General features: G+C 44.0%; 1 protein-coding gene across 17 annotated transcripts in view; it reads left to right on the forward strand.

Moving 5' to 3' along the window:
• LOC124188618 (agrin-like) overlaps positions 1-14,750 on the forward strand; it is a 50,607-nt gene that overhangs the window by 29,104 nt on the left and 6,753 nt on the right. For 9 of the 17 annotated variants that reach the window (XM_046581369.1, XM_046581377.1, XM_046581376.1 and 6 more), the window contains 7 exons: positions 4,773-4,829; positions 4,962-4,991; positions 9,366-9,462; positions 12,462-12,601; positions 12,729-12,944; positions 13,669-13,884; positions 14,410-14,625. In XM_046581369.1, the coding sequence (XP_046437325.1) occupies positions 4,773-4,829; positions 4,962-4,991; positions 9,366-9,462; positions 12,462-12,601; positions 12,729-12,944; positions 13,669-13,884; positions 14,410-14,625 (972 nt within the window). The remainder of the gene's footprint in view (positions 1-4,772; positions 4,830-4,961; positions 4,992-9,365; positions 9,463-12,461; positions 12,602-12,728; positions 12,945-13,668; positions 13,885-14,409; positions 14,626-14,750) is intronic. The other 8 variants (XM_046581371.1, XM_046581378.1, XM_046581372.1 and 5 more) reach the window with 1 other exon arrangement.

Below are 14,750 nucleotides of genomic sequence, written 5' to 3' on the forward strand. Positions count from 1 at the left end.
GGCATCCACCCCGTCGGCTCGAGCCGTGTTTCGTTATTTTCTTGTTATTCTTCGGGTCCTTGTCGTCTTCTCCGTCTCCAAAAGTCACAGTATTTATGAAAGCAGTTACACGGGAAAATATGGGGAAAAGAAACGAAAATTACGCAACGGCTGCCCAACCTTCACTTGTCATTTATACATTCACACACGAAAAGAACCCAACGCGACCTCTCCAGTAGATGTTTTGATTGTAGTTTGGAATGATTTGGCCATGAAGATAATTTCGCTTGGACGTAAACATAGTCGTTAATTCGGAACGACAGTTTCCAACCGTACGCGCGTCGTTATTGATTAAATGTGTGAGGAATAACTTCCTCCGTGTACACGTGAAGCGCCCCGAAATGCATGGGGTACCGAGTCAAATGAGTGAGGGGAAGACGAAGTGAATTATCATACTTGAGTTTGAAAAGGCAGTCTCCTTCCTACGCCTCTCTATCTCTTTCCACAATACTCTCTGCTTCACGTACTCCATCACGCCCCTCTTTAACGGCTTCCGGCGTGTGCGAATCACCTCGGGGAAACGAGCTTCATTCGAGTTTCAAATGAATCAGAACTTCGCCATAGGTACAGATATATGTGTGGAAGCCGTCCGCACGCTGACACATGTCTCTAGGAGAGATGATCGAAATGGAAGCGACGACGGATGAGGAGGATTGCCACCGTGATTCATCGTCGCCGCAATCACCGTCTCACGCCGCGGTGATTTCAAAAGAGCGAGAGGGGGAGAATAATAATAATAAAAAAACCGGTTTAAATTCCGTGTTTCTTCATTTCAATCTGGAGAGGCCTGTGGGTTGCAAAAAAAAAAGAACGAATTCAGTGGCCCCACTTGTGTTTGTTATTACCGTGTACAGATAAATCATGAGAGAAGATAGAAACAATCACGACGAGGGCGTTTGGCACCCGTGACCGAATATGGGCACGCCTTACGCGCCATCGCGTTTTTTAATCAGCGTCAGTTTCTTATTTTTTTTCTCCCCGTTGGTTTCGCCTGTTTTGTTTTACAAAAACGCCGTCAGTCTCGACTATTAAAAAAAAAGAAGAAAAATTCCCGAACCGGGAGGAGGTTGAAGACAAAATATCATCATAAAAGATTATTTGGTGAGTCGTATACACAATCGTCGTTTTCGTTTGTATTTACGGCCACCACTATACGGATGTAAGGGCCGCTGCATCCGGCCAGAGTGCTGGACGGATGAACATGAGCTTTCTTCCCATTTATCGGAGAATATGAGCGGGAGCTGACAGTTCCGACTGGCGACCTTTCAACGCCAGTGGAACTGCTGCTGATTGCACAGCGTCTTGGCAGTCTCTTCTTCCGTCTTGGCCCCACGAAGAATTACAGTGGGAGGATCTTGTGTAACATCCATCGGAGGTATAGGCACTCTTTGAAAGGGGAAGAAACAAAGCACGCACAAAATCCAAGGAAAAGAATTGAAAAAGGAAAAAAACAAAAACATACAAATCCTATAGATAAGACTAGACCATTGATTTGCTGGCAGGGGGGCAACGGGGTTATAGCGCAGCCATCTGGACAATACATCAATCCGCGTCCAGACATTTCTTCCCCTTTCAATTTTCGTCTTCTTATTCCAAATAAATAAAAACGTAACCCCCCACTCCACGTGACTTTGATTCTTCTTGTCTTCGCAACATGGGAGTTTGTAGCCCCCGCGGCCGCTGGTGGCAGGGCCTAGATCGCCCGCTATTGTTTGCTCCAATCTTGTCCTCCTGCTGACATAAAAGGAACAAGTAACCCTCGTTATTTGCTCCTTACTTTTTGTGTGTGTGCTCCCAGCTGTACCTACTACACCCTGCACATACATTTCCCATGATGAATCCATTATTTGAAGGGGAAAGGATATGAAGATACATACGAGCGCTGCCACAAGAGTTTTGTTTCTTTTTGGCAAAAAGAAAATGAGTTGCCATGTTTCGTGAGCGTATCGGCAGGTGGTCGATGGTGCGATCGAACCATCCATCAACTTGCGGTTTGATCTGCTCGTGTCTGCCAACCAGACAACCCATGCAGATTCCCGTGCATATAGTATGCTTGCCTTTCTTTGTTTCCATCGATCACGACCTTATCCATCTGCTTTGCTGCCACGTCAAGTCTCGACGACAGAACACCAACGTGATTTGAAGAGGGGAAAAGAAGAAGGAAAAAAACAAAATCCTTTCTGGTTCTACTTGTTCTTGTTTTCTTGCTCTCTTCACTCAGCGTGACGTCGTCAATCACAGACTCCTACGTATACACTTCTCTCACTCCACTAAAAATCCCTAGGCAACCTTTTTTTCAATTAACAATGTACGTATATGTAGCTCTCTAAACGTCAATCGATGAATCAATGAAAGACGGCGGTGGGACAGAGAGGTTTCCAACAATTGCCGATTTATGTAACTTTACAACCAACCGCCCTCAGCGACACAATTGGATCGCATTTTGAATGGTGATTGGTTAAGAACCAGAAAAAAAAGAGTCTCTTGGATCTATCACCTGGTAATACCCAGGATTTCAGAGTTTAGACGTTGAAAAGATGGAACGAAAGGGGAGTTACCTATGTTCCCCCTTGTCGGGTGAACAATCACTATGCAGATGAAGTTAATGGTCCAATTTGTACCACCCGCTGCGCTCCATCCTTTATTCCCCATCTGCCCATCGTTTATTATTTCCTTTTTTTTTTTTTTGGATTTTTCAGGCCCTATAGTAGTTCGTATATTGTATGCGCAAATGTAGTGAATGTTCCACTTAGTCGCCGATTCGGCGAACAGTTGACTCTTTTGTGCTGTACTTTGTACTTTTTCACTCGTCACTTGGATTCACTTTTTGACGTTTTCTTTTGCTGTGCGAACCGTTCGAGTGCGCGACGTCGCCGTCGACCATCGAGTTCGATTCACTTCTCACAGTGGGAGGTCGCATCGTTTGGCTCCTTCGAGCCGAGGTTTTTGATCGATGAGAGTTTACTTTTTCCCCCAACCTTTTGTTATTGGCCCAGCTATTGGTCTACGAGAGCTGGTCAGTACTGGAATGATTTCGTCCTTTAGAAACAACAACAAAGAAGCCCATCGTTTTTATTCTTTTGATATTTTATGGAGGATATAGCGTTAGAAAAGGGAGTGTTTTGAAACCCTCTACAAAGGAATGTCTAATTAACTTGCACTCCTCCTACGCCGATTTCTTCCCTTATTTCTACGAGTTTTCTTTATTGAATAGCAAAACAAAAAAGCAAGGTAGAAACGAGAAGCAAGACTTTGCTTTTCGTTCGGTCGATACCGAAAGAGAGGAATAACTGGGGGGCCCAACATAAAAGAAACGTACGAAACCAGCGACAAATATTTCCCTTTTTCATCCTTAATTAGTATCGGAGACTTTCGCTGAGCTTTGTGCCTTTTTGTTGTCTTATTCTGCTCGATAGTGAACTAAGTTTGTTGGTATTTCACTTTCCATGCGTTCCGTTTGTACCTTGTTAAGTCATTTTCAAAAGCGTGACGTATTCATGTCCGCCCACGATTCTTTTTGGGCGGTGAGGCGCGCGCGTCTTTAACTCCACGGTCTTGTCGGTGACGCGTAGGTAATTGGATTAGCTACCTTTCAGTGCCACTTTTTGTCACCTCACTACTCTTGGAAGAGGGGGAGCCCGTGAGTTTTATCGAACGTCGACGGTATAGCGCTGCACAGATTTCTTCAAAAAATCTCAATCACCCAAAAATGCCATCTTTTGGTGCGTGGGATGGGATCCATCCATTTCATTTTTTCTTTGGCTTTGTTTTGTCATCTAGAACGTGTCAGTGAATCGATGGTGGGTCAATAACGCCACGCTGCAGAGAAAAAGTGACGCGAGAATTCGCTTAGTCATGATGCACTTGAAATTGCGCACGAGAATCGCAGTATTCTATTTTGTTTTAAGCAACGCCTTGATCCCTGTCCTATTTTTTTGTATTAGTTTTGCATTTTAATATGACCAAGGGACAAAAGAGTGACACGTATTGATTTCACCAATTTTTTTCGGATGTTGTGAAATGCTGTTATTTCGTACATCAACAACGGTATAGGAACGTCCATGTTCTTTATTGAACTCTGCTATTCTGTTATCTGTCGAGAAGCGCTGCTTGGTTTCACTTCAAACGTCCGTTCTCTCCCAACATGGAACAATGCACGTACACGTCGTCTTTCGTTATTAAGTTTCCTTGTTTGTTTTGAACGTCACGTAGCATGAGAGTAAACGTTTCCCCGAGTTTATTTCCATTTTTGTTTATTTGTTTTCTGGAAACTCTCGAGTGAAAGAGACGGTGAGTTACAAAATATCGCTTCCGTTTGGTTTGTTTGCCTCTTCAGAATCGACAATTCAATTTCAAGGATATGAGCGCAACGATTGCGTGAACCTATTGCGTCTACTCGAAATTTGTTGAAGTGGGAACAAGTAGACCGAACTTGACATGATTATGAGTCTTATGGTGTGAGTTTCCTTGAGCCTCGGAACGTGAACATTGAAAATGCCAGATCGAAATTTTACCCGAGGAAATAAGAGTAAAGCGTTCAAGAATAAGAAAAAAGAACATTTCACGTCCCAGTTGCTTCGTTTTTAAAATACTAAATCATCTGGCACTTGTTTCTAACTGAGACGGTTTCATTCAATGGATACCCTTTTATCTTGATTGCCAGCATATGAATATCAGTTTGAAATAATTGATTCAATTTGTTTTAACTTATATTCTCTTTCTTGCCTTTGCAGATGTTCCATTCGACAGTCGAGCTGCTTCTGCTGCATCTCCGGTTGCTGTGCTTGATGGTTAGTCGTGATCCATTAATTTTTATAGTTTTTTTTTTAAATTTAGATTTTTCTTTTCATTCGAAATTTCTTTTATTCTTATCATCGGTTTGAACGCGACTAAATTCCCTTGAACTCTTTTGGGTGCACCAGAAGGCAAAAAGAAGGTGCTGGTATTGATTAGTAAGCGATGTTATTTTATTTAAACTAGCACTTAGAATTTTTTTGTTTTGTTTTTTAACGAACCAAGAACGCAATATCTGCTGAGCTCACTTGAATTACTCAGAATAACACGATTACAATTCTCGTTTGGCGAACGACGTCATCAACTTTATTCCTATGAGTCAATTTTACCGTGACTCCAGCAGAATCTTATTGGGGGTTGTTTACGGTGCGTTACCAATTGTCTGGTGCTGTGTTGTGATGCAGGACGCAATCACAAAGTTTTCCACCCCGTAAATTCCCTTTGATCGAGATCCTATGGTCCTTCTGAATAAGTGAGAGAGACAAGAGAACGGGGAGGGTGGGTATTTACGGACCACGGGAAACAAAAGAAGATGAGACTCAATTTATTCAACTCGATGGCATACTCGAATAAGCTCAAAACCAACATATATCCCTACTGTTGTATTTATTGTTCTTCGACCCTCCATCAGAATCTCTAGCGTGTACTTCCGTACAATGCGCACATGATAGCAATTTCGTTCAGGAATCCGAGTACTTAATGCACTAACGCATCAAATATCTCCTTCAGCGACTAGCGAGCAACAATTTTAGTTAAGTTAAACCTCAACATAATATCGGCAACAAAAGGATATCTCCAAACAGGATTCATCATCCTACTCACATTTCTGTGGGCTGACTTTGTTGTTTGTTTGTTTCATATTCAGGAACTTTTGTCTGCTCACTGACGTAGTCACGACAGTAGTCAAAACTAGTCTTGTTTCCCCTGGTCTCGCTAGACCTAACGTAATCGAGTCAAACGTGATTCGCGTGGAATTCTAATGAAAGATGAGAGGATGAAGAATTTAAAAAGAATTGCGGTCCAGTTATTTTCAACTTTCTGGCTGACGTTTTCTTTTTTTGTCTGTCAACTTAAGACTCGCCATTTTGCGTTGCTCATCCTAATGAGAAAAAGGCCCCGGCTCAACGACGTTAATTCCCCTTGGCTATGAAAATCCTTACTTTTGGGATGAAGTTGGATTTTTTGGCTATTATTTACCAGACCGTACTTCTAAATCTGGAAGTTACCCGTCTTTTTTCCAACATTTATCAGGATCTTCTTTTATATCTTCTCTTAATTCTGTGTTGTTCCTCATCAGCTGGGGAATTTATGGCGACTTAGTGAGTGGGAACATCATTGGAGGTCGAGCAAGGAAGGGGGGAAACAAGGCTTGGTCTTGATGGGAATAATAATGGAAAATCTCAATCTGGCCAAGCCGGCTTCTTCCGCTCGCAAGTCGCATCCAGCACACCACCGCCTCCTCTGCCCGTCTCAGCTGATGATTCAATCATGCCGAAGATTGCCCTTCCCTCCTTCTACTTCACTTATCAGGGGGGAGAAAAAAAGGGCTAAGACGGCGTGCTGTTAGACAAAGAAAACGGGACCAAGAGTCGAAGAAATGCGGCAAAGAGACTAGCAGAGTACATATACACAGTACTTTGTTTCTGTCCTCGTGGCGGTACTAATACGGTCGGGCGTCTTAATTTCTTTGTATAATGTATACCGCAACTCCCGTCTTGTATATAGCCAGCTTCCCACTCTCGCTCTCTCTCTCGATCAGAGAACTTAGTGATCCTTGTCTCTTTTCTTTCTCTTTATCACGTCGTCTTAATGATCGCAATACGACCGAAAGAGAAGAGCAGTAACACTGACAGGAACTAATCCTTTATACCCACACCAAAGAAACCGGCGCTCAGTAATTAGCCTGCGATAATAACATCAACTCCGCCCGACAGTCTTCACACCCTTTCCCTGTACCGCATCGCATTAATCGATTGTACCCCCAATGCGGCTCACGCGCTCGACGTTTTGTTTTTCTTCTAAAAGTCGAAGCGTTTTCTTCTAAAAACGAAGGAAAAAAAAAGATAGTGCCAATCCCGCAACACCTTAAGTCTTAACACATTCAACCTTTTCCGAGTTTGTTATCTCAGCCCAGGGTGTGTTCAGACCGCAAGCTTTTCGCAGGCTTTTCGTCAACATTGGCTTTGGCCGGTCCACCGAGAATTGAGATAAAATAGGGCGTGGGCCGAAAAATCAAACGAAACGTGCGCCAATATCGAATGGGATTAGACGACACGGAACATTGGGATAAGGAGGGAAAAAGCAATCGATGCCACTGTTCTCTCGGGTGGAATCCACTTGAATTGTGTGTGTGTGTGTTGGGGGGGGGGGGGGACTAGATATCTTGTCTGCAGAGTATTGGTTTGCGGAGCATCGCCAGTTTGGAAACTAGCTCTCCTAGCTCGATTGCTCCTGATGATGTGTGCAGTAATCCGATAAAAAGATATCGGCTGTCGAGTGCTAGCCGCTTTTTTTTTTATTCAGCGATTCTTTTCTCACATACTACGCACTCGATCGCCTAGAAGGAAATAAGCGCCAACTTTTGAAATTGCTGGGAAACAGAGTAGACAGTCTATCTGCTAGATATACTGTGTATGCGGGCCCATAAATCGCCCCAGTGTTGAAGAGGTTTCTTTGTGTTTCCATGCCAGTTGTGAGTTGTGCGCACATCGTCGACGATGTATACATCGACGACTTACGCAGGGCGATAAAGGAATTGAAGCGTTCACTAGCTTTCCCAGTCTGGTTGCCTCTTTTTAGCGCCACCCAACTGCCAGCAATTCCCGCGTGATGTATGTATGAGGTTAAAGGAGAGGGTTGGGGGGTTGGGTGGACAAAGAACTGCTGCTTTCCTTCATGAAGGCGGGAGTGAATAAAGTAAAGGGTTGAGCTCGGGCGGGGTCCGAGAATCGCACCCGACGGAGCTATTGTCGGGTGTAAAGGAGTGTTTTGTTTTCTGTACGCGTACACATGTGTGTGTGTGTCTGTCTAGAACGGCCAAGTAGACAGGCCTTCTCTCTCTCACCAACTATCCCCATGTGAAACCCTCTCCCAACAAAAGACACTTGACTGCAAGGAGGACACCTCATATTGTTTGAACGACGGCACCGTTGACGCCAACCTCCCTCCTCCTCCTCCCATCTCCCGCCTTCAACTTTTGAAATCTTTAACGCACACATCGCTTGTCCGCCAGAAACGTCCGTCTTTATTCACGCTCCATTTCTCTTGTGCACCGTGCGGGCTGCCTAGTGCGCGCGCGCGCGCACATCCCCGGTCCTTTCGTGACAGGAACGCCAAAAATAATAAAAAAAAGGGACGAAAACAAAAAAACAAAACAAAAGAGCCGGGGGAAGACCGACCTAGTGTGTGGGTAAAGGAAAGGCAGCCGTTAGTCTAGTAAGTCGGCTCAACCCGAACGAAGCGACCCGGCTCACCGAGTTCGATGCGCGTTCGTTTGCTGGGCATGGTCTCACCGCGCAATCAACGGCTCTCTGTTCGGCAAAGAGCAAGTTGGAACTCTTGAATCTTGTGTCGTCTATACGCTCTGGAACTTGTTGACGCTCGCGTGTATTTCTTTTTAGGTTACAAGCCTCAACAGGAATAGGTCACCGCATAAAAAAAAAGTTTCTCGTGGGAGCCGTTTCCAGGAAAATGGACTGAAAACCGACATTTCCAGAATCATTCATCCATTGAAAAACGATCCCCCCCCCCTTTTTTGACGACGAACATCCACACGGGCAGAAGAAACGATCCAGCAATCGTGTCATGTGGACGAGGGACTACATTTTAACTTGCACAACGTCGCGATCGTTTCCCTTCATTTGTTTTCGTTCTTGTGCACTTTTCGTAATTTCTTCTCCTAGTCGATCCTACTTTTTGTTTTGATTCTCTGTTGTTAGTAGCGACACCGCACTGGATCGATATTTGATTCGAGTCTTAACAAATTCTAAAAGAGAGAAAAGTAACTTAAAAGAAACTTGAACGCCGACAAAGACGAAGGAAGAAGGTGAAGTCGGAATAAAAAAGTGAATTCTACTTGTGCACTCCCTAACTTCCCCAGAAGCAAAGCGGCCGGCCTACGGATCAGTTCGTTACTCCTAAACCTATTCGAAAAACCCACCGGCATTGAATGTGACGAGATTTTTTTTTTTTTATTGGTATCGCGTTTCTCTGGCATTTTCTCCGTCGTCCTTTTTCTTTTCGATCTTCAACTGTCTCCGGCGCAGACTGTTCGTCGTTGGTGAACGTTCTGTCGCGGCGGTCGCGTTCGCCGATGAGTGCGTGTTAGATTGTCGGAGCTGTCTTTTCGTGGAAAAACAAAACAAAATCTCCCGAGAAACGTGTTGATCGGTGCCGGACTATGTTGGTGTCCAAGGCTGCTCCGTTCCGTGCTCTTTTGTCATTCCTTCTGTGTTGGACGTGCTTCAGTGGCTGGGCAGCCGTCCTTATGTTTTTTAGCCGTCCAACTGATTCGTGTTACCTGTTTCCCGCAGACAAACCGGACCCTTGCGCCGACCTCAAGTGCCCACCAGGAGCCAAATGCATTGCTACCCCTGACGCCAGTTCAGCCACCTGCCAGTGCCCAACCAAGTAAGTCTTGACTATTTTGTACCTTCAATTTCGCATTGACTGTCATGTTCGTTTCCCAAGTTACGAGTGGTTGTTGTGTAAAGTTGGACACATCGCACTGTAGTTGGTAAGCCGTAGGGCTCCAATTATAAATAGTAATACAGGATACGATATGTTGACATTTTTGTCATCACCTCTTGTACGCAGATTAGCGTTAGCGTTTTCACGGCTTCCTTTCAAAATATTGATTTATGTATCATCTACAAGTGTTTATTTTTACATCACATTTTCCCTCTCCTTTTGTCTGTAAAAATATTTTCCGTTCGTTGATTTCTTTCATTCGTCGGAATTGAATTTGCGTTTCCTTTCTTTTCTTTTAAATTCCTATTACAAAAGAAGTTATTTTTATTCTAAATGACATTTGGAGAAGGAAGTGCTCCGGTGAAGCTCGCGTCACCGTGCATGGATCTAATCCGAATATCGACGATAGTTTTTAGTTTATATGACAGCTAGCCAATGCAACCATTCGCGAAAACAAAAATCCCAGGGTCGATGGAGAGGAAAACAATCAATCGTTGTAGAGCTTCTCGTACCGCAACGCACCATTCTCGTGAAGCGCTGTTTTTTTAAATCAAGTTTGGGAAGAGAGGCAACGCGGTAATATCGTTGAGTGGTTACGCCGAAAAATACACTCCCAAAAGGATCGAATCTATAGAGTAGCCATCTAGGTGTTTGTTCTAGACCTCGTTTCCCATCAATTTCGAAGGGTTTGGAATCTTTTTTTTTTCCTTTCCTTCCGACTCCCTCGTTCCTTGTTACACGACTTTTACGTAAACGTCACGACGAAAGAAAGAGGAAGAATTGCAAGAGGTGGGTACTATTTGAATTCGGTTTCGCCTATTACTATTCCCCTGCAAGATGAATACCTCCTCAATTGTAAGCTTTATGGCTTACTTTTATCCAGGTTGTGTAGTATCAACGCTTCTTTATCCCCCTTTTGCTTCTTTTTAAATTCTGTAGTATATCTTTCGTTTCGTGAAAGTGAGAAAAGAAATGACCGGGGAAAAAAAAGATGAAAGGAAAAGAGCAAAGGAAGATTTTTTTTCCCGTCACCAACTCGTTGTACTTGGTACAGTCTTTTTTTTTCCAGAATATCTCACGAACGTTTTCCTTGAAAACTTCCATGCCAATGTCGCGAAGTACGTGTGACGCGTATCAACGCTCGGGATCGATCCGATTCGACAGCAGAGTTCCCTTGATGGCCTAACGGTAGTTGATAAACCCAACGGAACGGAAATGTTTTGGAGCTCCCGTAACTTTGCCCTTTTTTTTCTTTTTATTTAACTTTCTACTCTCTCCCGGCAGCGTCGCTATGACGAAGGGGAAGCGGAAATAGTAATAAACACGTCCTCCGCTATCTTGAATCATCCAATGTTTGATTACGTTTCGACGAATCGACAATCTGATATGTGAAATCACAAAGGAAGGTAGTGCAGGCGAACGCTTATTGACAACATCTGGAATTGTTATAATACATTCAAACGGTACATCGTCTATCAAAAGTTTACTGCCTTTTTGCGATTAAAGCAGCTATGATGTACACGGAAAAACAACACTGAATTATTGGGTTTAGGCAATAGTCGTGTTTGTTTTAAGATTAAGAGCGCTCTTTAAGTTCTCTATTCGCCCGTGTTAGGTACGGGTTCGACGGAGTTTCCTTTTTACTCGCCAAGTCTTTCCCGTGGTGACGGGCGCGGCGGACTGAAAACAGGAAGCCCAAGTAATCCCATCATCTTCTCTTGGCTTACCGGCATCCAAAGATCAAAGTTTTTTTTTTTTTCAGTGAACATTTTCAAGGGAAACTTTTTTTTTCGATTTATTTCTGGTTCGCTTTCTCACCGATTCACGAAAAGCAATCTTTTGCTCAGGATTTTGTTTTATTAAGTTAGTAAACATTTTTTGCCATTTCTGGCCAAACGTTCATATGACAACCAGAAGAAATTCAGCCAACCTTTCAATTTTGTCTCTTTATCAGTCAGATGATTTTTTTACCGTTTGAAAAGGATGGCGCGCTACTACGTTGGAGTTGGAATCGCACGGATTTGAATAGGGAATCAGGTTAGGTCCCTCCCACAACATTAAAAGTACGGGAGACACACATATTCACGTTCGTTTTCCGTCGATCGACCGACGTTCCTTGCTGTTCAGCGACATGCCAAAAATTGATAGATCATCCGCTGTCGTGAGCCGGAGCCACCCACCCTGACTTAGTGTACACTCATTCAACGGCAACTTAAACAAGAAAATAGAAACGTCATGGAGTGTAGCAGAAATAACGAATAGCACCAAACAGCAACAGCATCCAAATTGATTACCAGTTTTTTGCAATATATCTAACGTCATAGATGGTTGATGATTGGATCGAGGCAATAGAAAAATAAGAAATAGGAACCAGAGCGAGAGAGAGAGAGAGAGAGAGAGAGAGAGAGAGAGAGAGAGGGGGAAAACGAGGCCGCCAGGCTAGTACATGTTTATTGATCGGTGCCCCTAAGCCGGGCAGACGCACCTTTACTTTTTCGTGTTGCCTTTATCCTTTTGGGTTGCTGCCGTATTGGATATGTTTCCCCAATGAATGTGTCCCTCCCACACGAACTACCACTTCGACACACACACACACACACACACACACAGCGTGCATGATAAAGTCAAATAATTCAGGCCTCCCTTCGACAATCTCTTCCTACTGCTACTCGACTCGACTGCTCGATAGAAAGACGTCATTGCATTCTCACGAATTCATCGAATTTTGACGACGGCTTTGCAACGATCGCGGGGGATATCGCCTCATCTTCCTTCCGTCCTACAACTACCCACATGCCTTTTATTATTAAAATCTTTTTCTGTAACTTCCGTCGTTGTCGTCTGTATTATTTCCATCATAAAACTTGTTTACTTTTTAGTAAACACTAGCATTTATATTGTTTTATATGACAAAATTATCTCTACATCTTTCACTTCAGGTGCTCGAGCTATGGTGACAGTGTCGGTTCGCGGCCCATCTGCGGTGTCGATGGCAAAGATTACGCCAACATGTGTGAACTGCACAAGAGCTCCTGCTTGGCAAACCGGATGATTGCCGTCAAATTTCAAGGATCTTGCGGTGAGTCGTTCACGGCAGTGTTGCCAACCGGACAAAGTATCTTTATTGATTTCCGTTTGAGTCGATTGTCATCACGTTCTACAGCGCACTTGACGGAGGAAAATATTATTCGTTTGAACACAAACAGATCCGTGCGCTTCGGTGGAATGCCTGTCGCCTTCCGTTTGCGTTTTGGACTCGGAAAGGAAACCTCATTGCCGATGCGGCGATACGTGTCCGTCGGATTTCCAGCCTGTATGCGGATCAGACGGAAGGAGTTACAGTTCGCAATGTCACCTGCAACAAGAAGCATGCCGGTCTCAACGACACTTGCGCATTCTTTACAAGGGCCTCTGTGAATCGGGTACGTATGGGTTAACCTCTCGAAACTGTCAAGATTTTCACCATAAAAAACTTATGATTTCACCGCGAGGAAACATGTAAAACTTACGTACGTTGTAATCAGCTTAATAAGACCGAAACTTCAAGCTCCTTACCGTCCTCACCATGGTCGACGAAAGTGTTAGAACTGGGGGAAACAGAAATTCTCTTGTAGAAACCTTGGAGTACAGCGGTTTTCAAGTGATCTTTTTAAGATTGTGAAAAAAATAAGTCTCGGTTTTGGTGGACGTACCCCGGGTGAACGAGTCCGAATATTTCGTTTCGTTGTCATGCCTTTATCGTGTCATGTATTTGAAATGGAAGGCAACCAAAAAACATGCAGAGGGAAATAGCCGTCGACCCCATCTGACACATTGCACGCAATCTGGGAATACTGTTGCCTAATCCTGTTTGCCATCAGAACCGAAGATGCGGCATGAGGAAATCCAAATTTTCTTAAAAATAGACAAAGAGTTACCCAATCGGATTAGTGCGGAGAACCTGTTCCAAAGTCCTGTGCTATTGGACGGCGACGGTTAGCTTTTATTCGTTTCGTTTTGGGTCCGTTTTCTTCGCTAATTCCTGACCTAAGCTTGGCTGTCCTTCCGCTATACAGCGTGACAATAATATCGCTCACTCTATAGATGATTACTATAAAGGATCGTGTTTGATTTTTTTCCTCGTTGGTTTTATCCGCACCATGACAGGTGTGCACCCATGCAGTAAGGCCGGTTGCGAACCTGACGAAGAATGCCAAGTCGACGAGAAAGGAATGCCTCAATGCCTGTGCAAGGGACCTTGCCCGCCCATCCATCGGCCCGTGTGCGGTTCGGATCAGCTGACGTATTCATCCAACTGCGAGCTCGAGCGCGAATCCTGTTTGCAGAAGCGAAGCATCAAGTTGCTGTACGAAGGAGTTTGTGGTAAGTTTGCAGCCGTACTGGCACGCAACCGTCTGCCTTATTTTGAAATTGGGGCCTTTGCGGTACTTTCGTTATTTTTAAGTTGACCTTTTATTTAAGAAGTAGGGCCGGAAAACCTCCTACGCATCTCGTTCTTGCCGTGAGCAGGAACTGTTACGTATGAGGGCCAGGGAAAGGAGATAACTAAAAAAAAAGAAAAGAAATTTAACCTTTTTGCTCCTGTTTGTTAAAAAGCTGAAATCCCTGTATGCCTAACGACAATACGATTATGTGCTCGGCGGCATGCCATTCGTTCCACATATAGAGGGGACAGACAGTAGTTTCCATTCTGATTCTGTTAGTTTTTCTTCCGCAATTCTGAAATACGGACACTGTTCAAACGAACGTGTGGGGGATCTCTCATTCTTCTTTTCAACTGTTCATGGTCTTTTCCAACTGAAGGCACACACAAAGTAAAAGGACGGCACAAGGCAGGAGATTTAATTGGATTAAATTTTGTCTTTTTTTTACTATTTTATTTTTTAGGTTCTTCAGAGGCGTGCAGCAATTTCCAGTGCCCAACGAGCGGATATTGCGTCGAAACTGCATCGGGTCAGCCGAGTTGCCACTGTCCGCTATGCGGCGGCGAGTGGGATCCCGTTTGCGGCACGGACGGTGTTACCTACACGAACCCGTGCCGTCTGCGCTACGAGTCCTGTCGCCACAACAAGAGCCTCTCTATTGTCTACAAGGGCCTTTGCAGTAAGTCAATATATTCTATTTGCTTAGTAAAGATGTTGCTGCTAAATTAACCATTAACCCAAACACGTGCAAGAAAGAGAGAGAGAGAGAGATTTTCCCTGTGTCGCTAGTGAAGCTCTTTGTTC

The sequence above is a fragment of the Daphnia pulex genome, chromosome 2 (genome assembly GCF_021134715.1).
Source record: "Daphnia pulex isolate KAP4 chromosome 2, ASM2113471v1".
NCBI classification, from domain to species: Eukaryota; Metazoa; Arthropoda; class Branchiopoda; order Diplostraca; family Daphniidae; genus Daphnia; species Daphnia pulex.